This window comes from Gekko japonicus, unplaced genomic scaffold, assembly GCF_001447785.1.
Source record: "Gekko japonicus isolate JY-2015 unplaced genomic scaffold, Gekko_japonicus_V1.1 scaffold116, whole genome shotgun sequence".
NCBI classification, from domain to species: Eukaryota; Metazoa; Chordata; class Lepidosauria; order Squamata; family Gekkonidae; genus Gekko; species Gekko japonicus.
In genome coordinates this window covers 56,354-73,063 of record NW_015164669.1, presented here as the reverse complement: position 1 = coordinate 73,063, position 16,710 = coordinate 56,354, and the positions used below count along the sequence as shown (strand labels likewise).

Here is a 16,710-nt window from a genome sequence, read left to right as displayed (position 1 = left end):
CTTGACTATGGACCAACATCTTACCCTAGGAGCCTACATACCAGTTTTGGCTTCTGCAGCTCTGTTCGGCAGATTCATACAGTTAAATATATTTTTTTTTATTCGTTTGTCAGGGCTTGTACCTTCTCTGGTTGTGGTTTCTGTCTTGTATAATGCTTTACCAGGGAAAATATGAAAAGGACAACCCACATGGATGTCTTTTTGTCAGTTTTGCTAGTTTGTTTTGAGAATTGGTTGCTTCTGTTGCTGTTTTCATTGTGTGATGGATTGGGGGTGGACTTGTGCATGCCCCCGTAATCTCTGGGAAAGCAGGATACTGTTATTTAAATAATTTGTCCACAATGGGTGCTTTCTCCCTTTTGAAATAACACAGAATATAGTCATACTCTCTCAGACTATCATGGCAGCAACACAATACTTTTATGGACCTAGTGCAAGATTATTCTGAAACAGTCAAGGGGATAACTCACATAGAAATAATGAGATCTGTCAGTTTAGATGCTTACCTTTCCTAGTGATGAACAGAGAAGGGGAGATACTCTTCAAGCTGGTAAGAACCCAAGGCTCTTTCCCACTACCTCCTTAGGAAGTTATCTGGAGATATATTGGGAGTCTCATCCAGCTCTGCCTCACTTATTTCTCCAGTGGGCTAAACCTGGAACAGCAGAAAAAGGTATTATGAAAGTTTAAAAAAAAATCTCATCACAAAATTACTTTTCAGCTACCACAGTGATCTGTGATTATATGACTGCATTATGTGCAATTTCAAAAGGGGCAGAGGCCATACAGGATCAATAAGTGATTCTTCTCGGCATCTAAATAACTGGTAGCATTTTTTAGAGTGTACACTGAAGGCCAGTTTGGTGTCGTGGTTAAAAGCAGCAGACTCTAATCTGGAGAACTGGGTTTGATTCCCCACTCCTCCACATAAAGCCCAGCTGGCTGACCTTGGGTCAGTCACAGTTCACTCAGAGCTGTTCTCTCAGAGCTCTCTCAGCCCCACCTACCTCACAGGGTGTTTGTTGTGGGGAGGGGAAGGGTAGGAGATTGTAAGCCACTCTGAGTGAAGGGTAGGGGTATAAATCCAACTCTTCTTCTTCAGTGATGTAAAACCCTTTTTTGTTTCTTCCCATGGGAACAGGAAACAGAGTTTTAGCCATATGCCACTGCAGTTGCATAAACTGCAACATCGGTGCGGGCTTACATTGTAAAGCTGGTAAAGAACAAATGTGTTCCTGTATTGGTACGATCAGGATATCAGTCTCTTTTGCATCATCCCTCTCTGGTATATGAAAAGAGTTTTACTAGGAATTCAGTTGGGAGCTTTACACAGTGTGCAATGTTGACTTTGCTTCAAGGTTCCCCCCCCCTTTGCAAGATATTCTGTACCTGTTCAGACACATTTCTTGTTTCTTTGCCCAGATATTTCTTCTTTTATACAATGACTCATATGCAGTGCTCCCTCTTAAGCTGTGGAGTCTTGTGAGCAAAAATTCTACTTTGTGAGCTACTGGCATTAAAGTTGTGAGTGAGCGATTTGGCTGCTGCATAAATTAGTTTGCTCTGGAGCCATCCTTCCTGAGCCAAGACAAAAACGTGTGAGCCAGAGGCTAAAAAAACTGTGAGCTAGCTCACACCAAGTCAGCTTAGAGGGAACACTGCTCATATGATAAAATATTGATTCATAACCATTACAAGTGTATAGAGAAGCATATTGTTCCTACTTTGGAAAGAAGCCAGAAGAAAGCATGCTTGCTACTTTGAATAACCATATCTTTCCTTTCTCCTTGCAGCAACAGGATGGACCAGCTGAATGAAGACAATTGGCTGACTAATGAGCCAGAGTGGCTCCTGGACTGTGACTGTTACACACTTGAACAATGAAGTTAGCCCTCGGTTTTGGGCTGTAAGACCGATTTGGAGTGACTTAAGAGCTGGTTGAACAGCCATGGCATACTTTAGTCCATGGAAGTTGTCCTCTCAGAAACTTGGCTTCTTTCTAGTGACTTTCGGGTTCATTTGGGGAATGATGCTATTGCATTTTACTATCCAACAGAAGACTCAGCACGAAAGTAGTTCAGTGCTTCGAGAACAAATACTGGACCTCAGCAAAAGATATATAAAAGCACTGGCAGAAGAGAACAGAGATGTGGTGGATGGACCATATGTTGGCACTATGACTGCTTATGGTAAGTATGTCTCCTATTAGGCTCCTTTACTGCAGAGTTATTTGAAGGTGTCTTCAGTCATCTGCAGTTCAAGGATACAATTCAGCTATATGCACTTATGTTGGGCTGGGTATCCATAAATTGTGATTTGCTTGAGTAGCCAGCCAACCATCCTTTTTAGAAAGCTGTGAAGTCCAATCCCACTGTGCTATATTTAGCTGACATGGATGTTCAGTCCCTTACAGTTGAGGCTAGTAAGTATAAATGCTACAATTGAAGCTGTTTGTTTGGTTTGAATTGTGACTGGAAGGGTTTACTGATGGGGAGGGAGAGAGATTAATCTCCATCTCATGAATTCCCTGGTTGTCTTTGCTTTTTTCTTAAAGTCTGGAAACCCCTCTAGCTCTGATCGACAAAGATAATTGAACAGATGTTTTCTTGCAGAGTGACTTGCTCGGCATCCTATGTCTCTGCAACTTTTCAGTTCAGCTAACTATTCAGAGAATAAAATTTGATTCCAAACTCAGTGAGACTTTCGAGATGGAGAGAAATATTGCAATTTTGATTGGGGGACAGTCACCATAGCAACCATGGTCAGTGCATTTGTGATTCTTGTATTCTGCAATGTCTTTGAGAAAGAGTCTATGCAATTCCCAAACGAACCTGTAGAATAATAGTTTGGTGTAGTGGTTAAGTGTGCAGACTCTAAATCTGGAAAAAGCGGTTTTGATTCCCCACTCCTCCACTTGCACCTGCTGGATGACCTTGGGCAAGCCATAGTTCTGGCACAGCTGTTCTTGAAAAAGAGCAGTTTCTGTCAGCGCTCTCTCAGCCCCACCTACTACACAGGGTGTCTCTTGTGGGGAGGGGAAGGGAAAGGAGTTTGGAAGCCACTCTGAGACTCCTTTCGGTAGTGAAGCGCGGGGTAGAAATCCAATCTCTTCTTCTTTTTCTACTGTGAAATTCTAGTATGTACTGTTGAACAGGAAGGAATACTACCTAATGATGGACACAGCTTTAAAATATGTATTGGCTGTAGAAAGAGAGGTTATGTTTTATACAATTAAACTAGTTAACTCTTGTGGGATAGCATGAAAGGGTGATTCTCCAACATGGTGCTTGGGAGGTGCTGTGGGAACTTTTTGAATCTGAAGATAAAATCCAAAGGGTCTTTCCCCCCCACCCTTTATTTCAAAAACACAGGAAATGAACAAGGAAGGGGGGGGAACTCAAAAACCAGTAACCAAAAAAAAAAAAAAAGGGAAGGGGGGACATATAATGAGAGCAGAAACAAAAATATAACAACAGTGATGGCAAATCTACACATAAGTTTCTATAAAAGATTTTCAAATATGTAAACATGTCAGTAGCAGTTGTCATTTATAAGCCAAGTGTTCAAATAGTGATAAAGCTGCAAGGTCCTCAATCCATTGTTTTACGGAAGGTGGCCATTTATCTCTCTGGTACTGCAATCCAATCCAAAGGGTCTTGAATGGAAAGGGGGGGGGGAATCAGGGAGCATCAGAATGCTTACTATTAGTTCAGTCTGAACTGAACACTCACTCTGGGGCAGGCATGTACATGTTTGGCTTGGCCATAGATAGACTTACTTGTGTCTTTGGGCTTGAAAATGTCTCCCTGTGGATATACATGAAGCAAACCCTCCCCGTTTTTTGGGAACTGAAACCCAATCAAAGTATAGAATTGATCTCTGCTTTTCTCCACTTCCAATCCATAGGGTTAGATACAAACTCTGAATAGAATTGGTCTGTAATTTATACTAGGAATTAAATTAAAAATCCCAAAATCCTAAATGGTAACGTGGAAAATGGAAGTGACAGGCAAGCCGAATCAACATGTGGTGGCACCGTCAGCCTCCACGGGGACTGCCCTGATAGCCCCATTCTAGTTGCTGTGCTAGTCCAAACAATGCTGCAGGATCAGTTTGGTGCTTAGCTAACTGCAGTAGCAACAAACCCCCATTCTGACAGGATTTAGAGGCTCTCCCGAAATTAAAATGCATCCTCTTGGAACATCAAAACCCAAAGGCTTCCAGTGAGAGGACAGGAATATTGCTTGCTATAACAGGAAGGTTAAATCACTGGGGGTGGGGAGTGTTCTTTCCATTCACTTTGTTCTTAAAAAAATAAGCAGTGTTGAAAGTCCCAACACAATACCTGTAGGAAACAAAGCCACAATATATACAGCTGTATCTGTGAACTCCCCAATTTAGGTAGTTGTTCCTAACAGCAAAGAAATAGTTCCCACTTCCTGATTGAGATACGTACTGTCCTTCAGTTTCTCTGTTTTTTAAAGAGAGAATTCCAAAGTTAAAAAGAGGCATATTAATAGCTGGCAAGTGACCACAGTGAGCTCAGCCTTTCCGCTGGCTAGAAACCAAATACGAGCTTTTCATTCTTGCCAGGGAGATTCTTTTTCTCAAAATGTTCCAGTTTCTCTGTTCACAGCCGCCTCTTTCATGGCAAATTTGGATGAATAGCAAGTATAGGATAATATACATTGACAGGCCAGCAGCTTCAAAGCACTTCACATGATAGGGAAAAGTGATGTTTTCAGTGTGTCTGGCTTGTTACTAAAGGGCATCCTGTAGACTCTTTAGAAGCTGGTCTAAAGCATGGCTGTCTGATTGGGTAGTTGGCTGAATGAAGGAGTTCTACTGTGTTACCAGTTGTTTTGGGGAAAATTCAGTATGCTCAAAAAGCCTGAATGTCTGATGCCTAGGATAGATCATGGAGTGTGATCTTGTTTTGAGCCATGCCAAACAGCTCATTTAGCCTTGTTGAGATACCTATGACGACATAATCATCAAGTCACACTGACGTATGGAGACTCCTCATGGGTTTTTTTCTAGGCAAGAGAAGAGCAGAGGTGGTTTGCCATTGCCTTCCTCTATGCAGTGGCACCAGTTTTCTTCTCCAGTAGTTCAGCTAGTGGGACAGTCTGTACAGATGGGATAAGCTCCTCCTCCAATTGCAGGGTCGGCTCCAAGCTTTGATTCAGGTGGGAAGGGGCTTATCCCCTGGAGGCTCTCCCAGTCCTTGCCGGCCCTGCTTCAGAGCAGGACATGCTTCAGCAGCACTCTTTAGCGCAGCAAAGAAAGAAGATAGAAGGAAGGAAGAAAAGCACGCCGCAGGCACCTGAGAGGGTGCTTTCATTTCGGTGGCGAGGAGGAGAGCACGTTCGGCGCTGGGAGGTCCCCAGCTGCCACGGTGGTTTTTCAGCTGCCCTCACTAGACTCCCGCCATCTTTTTTCTAAGTTTTATTCCTTTATGTCTGAAGCTACCCAAATGTCTGAAGCTACCCACAGACATATTCCTTTATGTCTGAAGCTATTCCAAATGTCTGAAGCTACCCACAGTGGATGATCCAATTACCAGTCTGTCCTCCATGCTACCCATGGATGCAGATGGGATGCCGAAGGACCACTCTGACAGGTGCATTGAACACTTAGAAAAAATGTCGAGGCCTCTTCGGGTTATCTTAGGGCATCCACAGCAGGGTCATTGTTTGCCACAGTGGCTTATGACTGGGCGGAAAATTTAGCTTCAGCAGACAGTAGTGTCCCAAAAGAATTGAAAGATGAAGTAAAGAAAATTGTGCTGGCTATTGCCTTTGCAGCAGATGCTACCCTGGACACTGTCCAACTTTCCGCCAGGACTATAGCATGTAGTGTGACAGCACGTAGAACTAATTTGCTCCGTCACTGGGATGTCAATTCTTCTGCACAGGCAAAGGTGGCGTCAGTCCCTTTTAAAGGGATTAACCTTTTTTGGGGAGGGACAAGACAGATATTTGGTGGAAGACAAAGATAAGAAAAGAGTACTGCCATCCAAAAATAAGAATAGTAAGTCTAGAAAGAGATTTCAGTCCTTTCGGGACCAGAAAAGAGGACAGAAATCCTCCTACACTAGACCTTTCAAGGTAAAGTGGCAGTCCAGACCACATAATAGCAAACCCTTTACCCACAATAAGGGAGACCATCCCTCGAATAAGAACCCCAAGAAGGGGACTTCAGCATGACTATCTAGGCACACGGTTTCTCTCGGGGATTGGGGGAAGGTTGCAGTTGTTCGTGACGCATTGGCACCAAACTGTAATGGACCAGTGGGTCCTGGACACTGTAACGCATGGCTACAAGCTGGAGTTTTCTTCCAAACCCCAAGAACATTTCATTCAAATAGCATGACACAGGGACCGCTTAAAACATCAACAGATGCTAGCAGCCATCCAGCATTTGCTAGACATTGGGGCAATAGAGAGCGTCCCGGCTTGTCATCAGCAAAGAGGAGTGTACTCAATTATTGGTTCCAAAGAAAATTGGGGACACAAGGGTGATTCTGGATCTAAAATGGTTGAATCGACACATAAAAGACAGGAAGTTCAGGAAGGAGACCCTTCGTTCCATTCTCCCGGCCATTCAGAAAGGGCACTTCCTGTCTTCCATAGACTTATCGGAGGCATATCTTCATATTCCAATTTACCCAGAGCACAGGAAATGTCTTTGTTTTGTGTACATGGGGAGGCACTTTCAATACAGGGCCTTCCCCTTCGGGGTTGGGTTTTTTTTGGCCCCCCGGAGGGGATTTTTTTAAATTACATTTTCTAAAGTCTACAAATCTACAACGAAAATGAGGGACGGGAACTACAATTAGGGATAAAGAAAAGAAAACCCACTACTATCTAAAATCCCAAGAGAGGAGATCCTCAAAATCTCTTAAGTACAAAGTCAGTTCTAAACTCGCTAACAATTTTTTGAACTTAGTCAGGTCTGCTATTACAACTTTTGAATCTTAAATTAACTGTTAAAAAGAAAAAACCCAAAGCATCTCATTACAATCATCTCTTTTCAAAGGTACAATACAGAGTCCTTCAGCCTTCATTTCTTCTTATCCTGTCTTCTTCGCAGTTTATAAGGACTTTTAGGAGCCGCTGCTCCCTTCTCCGACAGAGAGTCATCTCCAGAAGACCCCGAGTCCAGCTCGACACTGGACTTACTATCCTCTTTATCGCCTTTCTCTTGCTCACCCAACTGGATTTTCAAAAAGTCCCGTGCTTTGGAAACAGAGTCAATCTTTTCCTTTTTATCTTGAAGTTTGAAGGTTACGACCTCTGGATACAGCCACCGATAGCTGATTGCGTTTGTTTGAAGAAAAAGGATTAAATCTTTGTATTTCTTTCTCCTTTGTCTTATTTCAAATGGGATGTCTTTAAGGATCCTGATGGTGCTATCCCCGATTTTCAAGGTTGTCCCCATTGTCGCTCTCAGGATAGTATCCTTCACATGTCTCTTCGAGAATCTCATTACTATTTTCCCAGGCAGATTGTTCTTTTTTATATATATGGAATATGACCTATAGGCCACATCCATTTCGCTCATCAAGTACTTCACCATCAAATCTGTCACCGGGGCTAATGCTTCGCTCAGGATTTGCTTCAGATTCTCTCCAATAGATTCTGGGACAGCCTGGAATCAGAGAACCAAGTTTGCCTTCTCCATTTGCAGCTGTAAAAGTTGTTCTTCTGTGGAGACTTGCTTCTTTTCCAATTTTTGTACCTTTTTCTTCACCTTTTGAGTAGTGGCGTCAACTTCTTTCACCTTCTCAGCTGTTTGCTCTGTAATTTTAAGGGTATCATTCACTTGTGCTTGCTGGGTGGTGATACATTTGGTCATTGTAGACAACTGTTCCTTGACGTTAGTCATCTGTTCCAGTAGGGGGCGCAGAGATTCTGCCAACACTTTAGCCAGCTTGGTGGTTCCTTCCGGTTTTGGACTCTCCCCTTTCGCTTTTAAGAGTTTCTCCTTCTCCGTCCTCCGCCATGTTTTATCGATTGTTTACTTTCGCCGCAGTTTCTAAAGTCTCTGAATGTGTGCTCAAGCGCTCATACACGCCTTGGTAAGTTTTTCTCAACAGATTTCAACACTTTTGCTTCCACTCCTCCCTGTTTTTTCGCTTAAAAGTGCATGCGCATGGGAGGAACCCCTCCCCCCCGCTCATTTCACCTCTCAGTCCATGGGGTGGGGAGCTTTCTTTTTTAATTGCCAAAGACGCTTTATTCTGACTCACGTTCATATTAATCTTCCGACCTCGCCTTAGTCTCTGATTCGACCGCTCGATCCCCAGCGCTTGTCCCAGTCAGCATCACTAGATTCCATATGGACACTCACAGAAGGGACCATCGGGGCAAAGAGACGCCTCAATTCCCCAGCATTGCACTGGCAAAGAGGCGACCTCTCAAAAGCCCCATGGCTAGAAGCCCTTCGCCGGGCCTCTTGGGGGGCAACGAGCCTGCGTACCCCCTCTTTCCTGCTCGTGCCCAGCTCGCATCCCCGGGAGGTCTGGGAGATGCGACTGCTCAGCATGCCGCCATCCACCGGAAGTCCCCTTCAGGTTGATATCCTCCCCGAGGGTGTTCATGAAAGTGTTGGTGGCACTGGTAGCAGTTCTCCGTCTGAAAGGTGTTTCCTTATCTGGACAACATTCTTCTCAAGGCTATGTCGTTTCAGGAGAGTGTGAATGTTTCCCAGATCACAGTGCACACGTTGGAAGAGCATGGGTTTGTGGTCAACAGGGAGAAAAGTCATCTTCAACCTACTCAGCAGCTGATTCATTTTGGAGTAGAGATAGACACCATCAGGGATCGAGTCTTGCTTTCTCAGGAAAGGGAGCAGAAGATTTGATCCCTGTTGACAGTAGTATTGCAGCAGATCAAGACAGAGCTCATGACACTAGCCAAACTGTTAGGGATGCTGGTGTCCTGCCAAGAGATCGTGCAGTGGGCGAGGTTTCATATCAGACCCCTGCAGAGAGTCCTGTTACCCTTTCAGAACGCAATAGCACACAAGAGATTCAAATTGGTGCAACTTCCAGAGAAAGTGCGCCTAAAGCTGAGATGGTGGCTGAATCCACTGTTGTTCAAACAGGGGATACCCCTAAGGGATCCCTCCAGGATTTTGATGACCACAGATGCCAGCCTGTCAGGGTGGGGTGCCCACTCAGGAGGGCGGATGGTTCAGGGCAAATGGTCCCAGGAAGAATCTATCAGGAGTATCAACTTCGTAGAGCTGAGGGCGATAAAACTGGGCCTTCAGAGGTTTGCCTCCCTGTTCTCAGGTCAATATGTACTGGTCCAGACGGACAATATTACAGCAAAGGCTTATGTGAATTGTCAAGGTGGGACCAGAGTACGGAGTTTACACCAAGAAGCAGCCGAGTTGATGTCTTCGGCGGAGACACATCTCTTGTCCCTGAAAGCAACACACATGGCAGGGAAAGATAGTGTGTTGGCAGATTGGTTAAGCAGGAGGATGTTGGACCAGTCGGAGTGGCAACTGAACAAGGAAGTGTTTCTGAAAGTTTGCGACAGGTTTGGAGTAATGAAAATGGACCTTTTTGCAATGGAGTAAAACCATTAGGTTCCAGGATTCTTCTCCAGGTTGCGAAACGACCAAGAACAGACGCTCTAAACTGCAAATGGCCACAAGGTCTTCTATATGCATTCCCACCCATTGGCTGAATCCACTGTTGTTCAAACAGGGGATACCCCTAAGGGATCCACAAGGTCTTCTATATGCATTCCCACCCATTCAAATTCTACACAGGGTGATCCAAAACGTACGTCAACAAAAGGCAGAAGTGGTCCTGATAGCTCCCTTTTGGCCATGAAGACCATGGTTTCCAGAACTAAAAAAGCTATTGATACAGGAACCATGGAAACTTCCCAATTGGGCAGACTTGTTAGTACAAGGCATAACAAGATATCCATGTCTGGACATGTTCAGACTCACAGCATGGAGGTTGAGCGGGAGGTGCTAGTGGGAGTGGGGTACCCTGTTTCCACCATGCTAGCATCCAGAAAGAAATCCACTAACAGGGTTTACAATGCCACCTGGCAAGTGTTTCACTCTTGGTGTGTGGAGAACAAGGTAGATCCTCTTAGGGTGACAGTAAGTCCAGTTCTGCATTTTTTGCAGGACGGTTTAGATAAAGGCCTCAGCACTAGCACCCTAAGGAGGCAGGCTTCGGCCATCTCAGCTGTCCAGGGGGTTAGACATGGGAGGTCACTCCTTCATCATCCACACGTGAAAAGGTTTCTGAGAGGGGCTTCTCTACTCAATCCTCCACAGATACATCGTTTTCCTACCTAGAACTTAAATACAGTGTTGTGGGCATTGTGCAAGGCGCCATTTAAACCTATGGCCTCATGTTCCCTTAAGGAACTGACGTTCAAAATCTTGTGTTTAGTGAGCATCACCTCGGTGTGCAGGATGTCAGAGATCAGAGCACTTTCAGTCAATAGGGATCTTTGTGTATTCCATAAAGATAAGGTGGTTTTTCGTTTAGATCCTGCCTTCATACCAAAGGTGAACTCAGTTTTCCATAGGACAGAGGACGTGATCCTACCCAACTTTTCCCCTAATCCTACTCATGATAAAGAAAGGGAGTTACATTGTCTGGATGTGCGACAGGCTCTTAGTTACTATATTGATAGAACTAAAGAGTGAAGGAAGTCAGAAACTCTTTTTGTGTCTTTCAGAAAGTCCTCGATGGAAAACCAGGTATCCACGCCCACCTTAAGTAGATGGATTAAGGGTTGCATCTTTTTGTCTTACAAAGCCAAAGGCCTAGAGCCGCCTAAAGGAATCGTGGCTCACTCCTTAAGGGGTGTGTTTTGTGTGGCATAGAAAAGAAAACCATTTTAAGATGAAAAATAAGTTAATAAATGAGGACATAAATGTTTGATGGTTACTGCCAAATAAAATGTTTGAAAAGTTGGTCTCATGTCTTAAGGCAACAAATGATGGCATGAAGATCATTCATCTCCATTTATAAAACACAAATTGCAGATTCATGAAGCCTGAATTTGCATTTGCACCATGCAGGGAAGGGAGGAAGACTTTAGATTTTCAATCTCTACTTGGTTTCAAAAAGCTGAAAGTAGTTTCCTGAACTCTGCTATTAGCACTTTGTAAGGAAAAAAACCATATCCTTTAACATATGTATTTTTAGGGAAGCTGAGTTTGGCAGGTTACGCTTTCCTGCAGGGACATGATACAAATTGAGACTGTATGTTCCTGCAATTTGCATTTTATAGATTGACAAAGATTTGTGAACTTCCTCTCCTCTGTTTTTGTCCTTGGATTACCTGTACTTAGACAAATTTCTCTCTTTTACAAAGGTAACTTACACTTTTAGGGTAGCATTTTACTCACACCGAGTAAAAGATGTTGTGTTTAAGGTTAAGGTACAGTAACATTCATTGCAATATTTTAGAAATTCTGTATCAAAGATCATAATTATTTAAACACTACTATATCACTTTGCTTGAAAGTAAAAAAGGCTGTGCAAAATTTTCAAAACAGTAAATGAAAATTAAGCATATTAATGATTAAAAGGAAGAAAATCAGTGTTTCAAACTCCAAAGTAATGATATCTTGAAGACCAATATTGTGATTGGCCAGGTACCTTATCCTGTTGCTGAGGTTAACATTTTCTCTTTCCTCTCTTTGTTCAGCAAAGAAAAAACAGATTCAGATCCCTCTGGCTGCATTGGAGTAAGACTTTCCCCATGACTGTAGCATCACTCATTGGGCGTCTAGAGAGGAGGCGGCTTTCCTTTTAACTTCCATTGTTTATGCTTCAGCCGTGCTGCAAATCGAGCTGATGCAAGCAGGAGCATGTGTTCCTGCTGTGCTTCAGGAAGAAAAATAAGTTAATGAATCAAGTAGCTCAGGCCAAAAGCCAGCCCAAAATCTGGGCACAGATGCTGCCCACAGATAAAAATAAGTTGTGCCAGAAGTTTTGAATTTTAAGGCCCTATATTCTAGTGCTAGAACGCTCGTAGCCTCCCCACCCCCACCTTCTGATTTGTACCACCAGCTCATTAGCTAAAAGAGTAGTCCCTACCTTGTTGCCCTATTCATCACAATCCTATTTTGGCCACTGGTGGTGTCTCCCCTCTTCCCTCCTGTGTTATGTATGCTAATTGAATTCAAAGCTTCCATACAGAGAGTGGGGAGGAGCTGCAGTGACCACAGGGCAAGGCGACAGAGAAAACCCCTTGATATAGCATAACAGAAAGCAACGCATAGGGCTCTTTAGGTATTTGGATCCAAGGCCTGTGCTCCTACCAAAAGAAAAGAGATCCAGACTTAAACCCAGAGTTGAAGAAGGCATATTTGTAGGCTATGCTGCAGGAAGCAAGGGATACAGGATTGTAGATCCAAGCACTGATGAAATTACTGCAAGCAAAGTGGTGCAGTTTGATGAATGACAAAGGAACAACCAGAATGCTGACATAGACGACTGCCCAGAGGGAGACAGCTACAACGAGCAAATGCCAATGTATTGCCCAGTTCCAATGGATGCAGTCATGCAGGTGCAAACAGATGTGCAAGCAGGTGAGGAGGTAAAGGTGGAAGTTCCTGAGCCAGCAGGTGAGCCAGAGGAGACAGCAACTGCTGCAGAGGCAGACAAGACTCAGGATCAATGCTTCCTCTAAGCTGTGGAGTCTTGTGAGCAACAGTTCTACTTTGTGAGCTACTGGCATTAAAGTTGCAAGCAAGTGATTTGGCTGCTGCATAAATTAGTTTGCTCTGGAGCCATCCTGCCTGAGCTAAGACAAAAATGTGTGAGCTGGAGGCTAAAAAACTGTGAGCTGGCTCACACTAACTCAGCTTAGAGGGAACACTGCTCAGGATCTCAAGCGAACATTGTGGGCCAGCAGAGGAGTTCCAGCTGACAAACTGACCTATCTTACAAGGACATTTTTATCACAATCATCATGAGCTGAAGTACAGTTGAAGCAAACAAACTCAAGAAAGCAATGCATGAAGAAATGGATGCCTTGTGCAAGAACTAGACATGGACTCTCATGCAAGCGTAAGAATATGCCAAGCAGAATGCAAAAGGTGAGGCTGAGAGATACAAAGGCCAAACTAGCAGCAAAAGGATTCTCTCAGATTTATGGATCAGAATAGGATCAAACTTTTTTTGCCAATTATAAAATATTCCACAATCACAATCAGGGTGCTCCTAAGCATAGCAGCATCCAGAAACATGAGGAACATTACTCTGAGGAACATTACTCTGGCGCTCCTGCGTTCTCTATCATCGGCCGCCAGTGAGGGATATCGTCCATCTTGAATGTTTAAACTGAATTTTAAATGCATTTTGGAAATGAATTGTTGAGCACCATTTTAGTTGTATTTATTGAGGTTTTAATGTAACTTATGTTTTATTCTCGGCAATTGCCGCTTGTTTGCCGCCCTGGACTGTACAGGTAGGGCGGGATATAAATCCCAAAAATAAATAAATAAATAAATAAATAACATGCAGACAGAACACTGAGATATAAAGACTTCATATCTACATGGTAAAATAAAGGAAGAATTATACATGCAACAGCCACTGGGGTTTGTTGATTAAAAGAATCAACATCTAGTCCGCAAACTTCAGAAAGGGCTTTATGGACTTAAGCTAGCTAAGGCCTGGAATGACAAGTGGAACAAAATGCTAATCCCTGTCTTTTCAACAGACACAAAGATGGAAGATGGACGTTTATTCTGATTTATGTTAATGATCTGATTATTTGCCATGAAAACCAGGACTGTGCTGAAATGAAGTCGAACACCTAGGCAATGCAAACTTTTACATAGTAATTCAGACAGAATGGGGAACCAGATGAAAGCTATCTTTTTAGTCAAAAGCAAAAGATAGTGGAATTATTACAAAGCCTGGGCCTTGAAGGTGTTAGCAGGGCCGGCCCCAGCTTATTTTGCACCCTAGGCAGGGATCCCTTCTGGCGCCCCCCACCCCCCACCGGCGTGCCCACCAATGTTCAAAAATAAATGCATTTTAGGAAGAATGAAAAACACAAATAATCAAGAAACTCCCAGAGTATGGGGCTGGGTGCAGTTTGGTGCCCCTAAGGGCCGGCCTGCTCTAGGCGATCGCCTAGTCCACCTAGTGAGTGAGCCGGCCCTGGGTGTTAGTCTAATGCTCACACCAGTGAAATCAGGATTCTACAAAGAAAAATCTACCCAATGACCTGCAGCCAGAGAACAGTAAGTACAGAGCTGCCATAGGCAAGTTTCCATACTTAGCAATGACAACAAGACCTGATATTGTAACTGCTGTAAATATCCAATTCAAATAACCTTTATTGGCATACAATAACTCTATGAAAGAAATAGCAGTACAAATTAACCCATATGTCAACAAGGGAAAACAGCCAGGTACAGCAGTTTGTAGCACTGTGTGTAATAAATATAATAGGACAGAATGATAAAAATTTGGAAAAGTTTGGATCTCTATTTGGAAATTTGGATCTCTAATATCACAGTATCCGACTCTTCGTGACCCCATGGACCACATCTTTTAGGATTGACTGATCTCCTTGCAGTCCAAGGGACTCTCAAAAGTCTTCTCCAGCACCATAGTTCAAAAGAATCTATTTTTCGGCGCTCGGCCTTCCTTATACTCCGACTTTTGCAGCCATACATTACTACTGGGAATACCATTGCTTTGTAAGTGTTGGTATTTCCTAGTGACCTTATGACACTCTGCTTCATGTTTTCACTGGAAAAAAGAAGCATTCAATAAACAAGGGAGGTCTATCAAGAGAAATAAGTACTTCCTTGGGATTCATACAAGTTTTATTGAGTAGCAAAATTAAACAGCAATGTCAGCACTACACACCATCTAAGCACAAGCACTTCCATAGCTTGATTTTCCATATAAACCTGGGATTTGCACTGTTTAGAATAGTGATGCAATTCCAAGCATGCTACAATACATTGTTTTCAGGTTACTATTTTTCTAGCTACGGCAGGCAAATGTAGTTACTCCTCTGGGATTTGATGCTTGTATAATGTTGAGGCTATTTGAATGGAGAAGCAGCAGCAACCCCTCCAGCCAATTACCAGCTCTCATCCTGGAGGCCAACAGAAGGAAGGTAGGAAACAACCAGGCACCTCTCAATCATGCTTGGACCCAGCTCTAAGAATCCCACCACCACCAAAAAAGCATTTAATATGAAATGCTGAATGTCATTTGGGTTGGTTTTTGATTCCTGTGAGCTGCTGTGGGAGTTAATTTTTGGTTGTATATTATGAAGAATAAATGTGTAGGTGTTCTGTATTTAAAGAAGAAGAGCTATTAATCCTTGAAAACCTTCTAGTTGACTCTTTGTGGCACTGTTGCAAACTACTATAGTTTCATACAACACTTGAAGAGGACTGACCTACAGCAGAAGTCATTTGACCATGGGAAGCAGGTTGGGAGGTAGCAAAGGCAAACTTGTTTGTGAAGAAGTGGATGTTGCTTTTACAAATGTCAGAACCCAACTGAGCTCTTAGATAATGAATGAGGCAAGTCCCAGACATTGTAGAATGTGGAAAATTTTATTGCTCCAGAAAAATGAACTTTAAGAAAAAGGTAGTCCAGAAGCTGTGTCATTTGATCTAATTTATACTTCTTCATATGAGAGTATTTAGAAACTGTAGAAAGCTGTGCATTTCTTGATATAGGGATATATTTATAATTTAATTGGGTAACATGGAGATTTGATATATTTTGGAGCATCTCTTCATTGGAATAGCTTAATTGTACAGCATATATATGGCATACAGAAGGTTCAATCCCTGCTAGCCCCTGTGTTGAATAATCCCAGGAGTAGGAAAGGTCACTGCATGAGATTGCAGAAAATTGCTACCTGCATAATTACTCAAGAAAAGGCAGCCCTTTTCTCTTCCTTCTGGGCGGGGGGTTGAGAAAAAGAAACTTGAATGATCTTGAATTAGTGGTCAGTACATTTCTAATTTCTAATGTACTTTGGAAGGGAGCACTCGCCAGAGAAGACCCTGATGCTGGGAAAGATCGAAGGTCAAAGAAGTGGACGGCAGAGGATGAGATGGTTAGACAGGGTTATCGAGGCAACAAACATGAAATTAAGCAAGCTCCAGAGCACGATGGAAGATAGGAGGACCTGGCGTGATGTGGTCCATGGGGTCGCGAAAAGTCGGACTTGACTGTGTGACTGAACAACAACACATTTTTAATATTATTCAGCAACTATTCAGACTCCTTTCCAGTGCAGAAGGGAGTTAGACAGGGATGTTTGTTGGCCCCCTGTCTATTTAACATCTATATTAATGATTTGATGCCGTTTCTTAAAATGAGAGTCTGACATTCTCCGTATTTAGCTGGTCTTCCTATACCACTTTTACTTTATGCTGACAATGCTGTTTTGCTGGCAACATCTGAAGTTGGACTGAGGTCTACTGTCAATGCCTTTTTGGACTATTGCAAACAAGAAGAGCTTATCGTGAATTATGCAAAGTCCAAGGTTCTTCGCTTCTCTGCCAAGAGAAGAAGAGGTCCTCTGTATTTTAAAGTTGGGGATGGTCAACTAGAATGGGTTTCCTCTTTCCGATACCTAGGTATTGTTTTTAGTTACAATCTATCCTGGTCCACTCACCTGACGTACGTTAAGAAGTCATCCAGATTCGCCACGGCACTGG

The 16,710-nt window shown here is 43.1% G+C and overlaps 1 protein-coding gene across 1 annotated transcript in view; it reads left to right on the top strand.

Moving 5' to 3' along the window:
• Window positions 1-1,909: 1,909 nt before the first annotated feature.
• MGAT5 (mannosyl (alpha-1,6-)-glycoprotein beta-1,6-N-acetyl-glucosaminyltransferase) overlaps window positions 1,910-16,710 on the top strand; it is a gene marked incomplete at its 3' end in the record, with an annotated part of 66,753 nt that continues 51,952 nt past the window's right edge. The window contains exon 1 of the mRNA XM_015409152.1: window positions 1,910-2,189. Within this exon, the coding sequence (XP_015264638.1) occupies window positions 1,949-2,189 (241 nt within the window). The remainder of the gene's footprint in view (window positions 2,190-16,710) is intronic.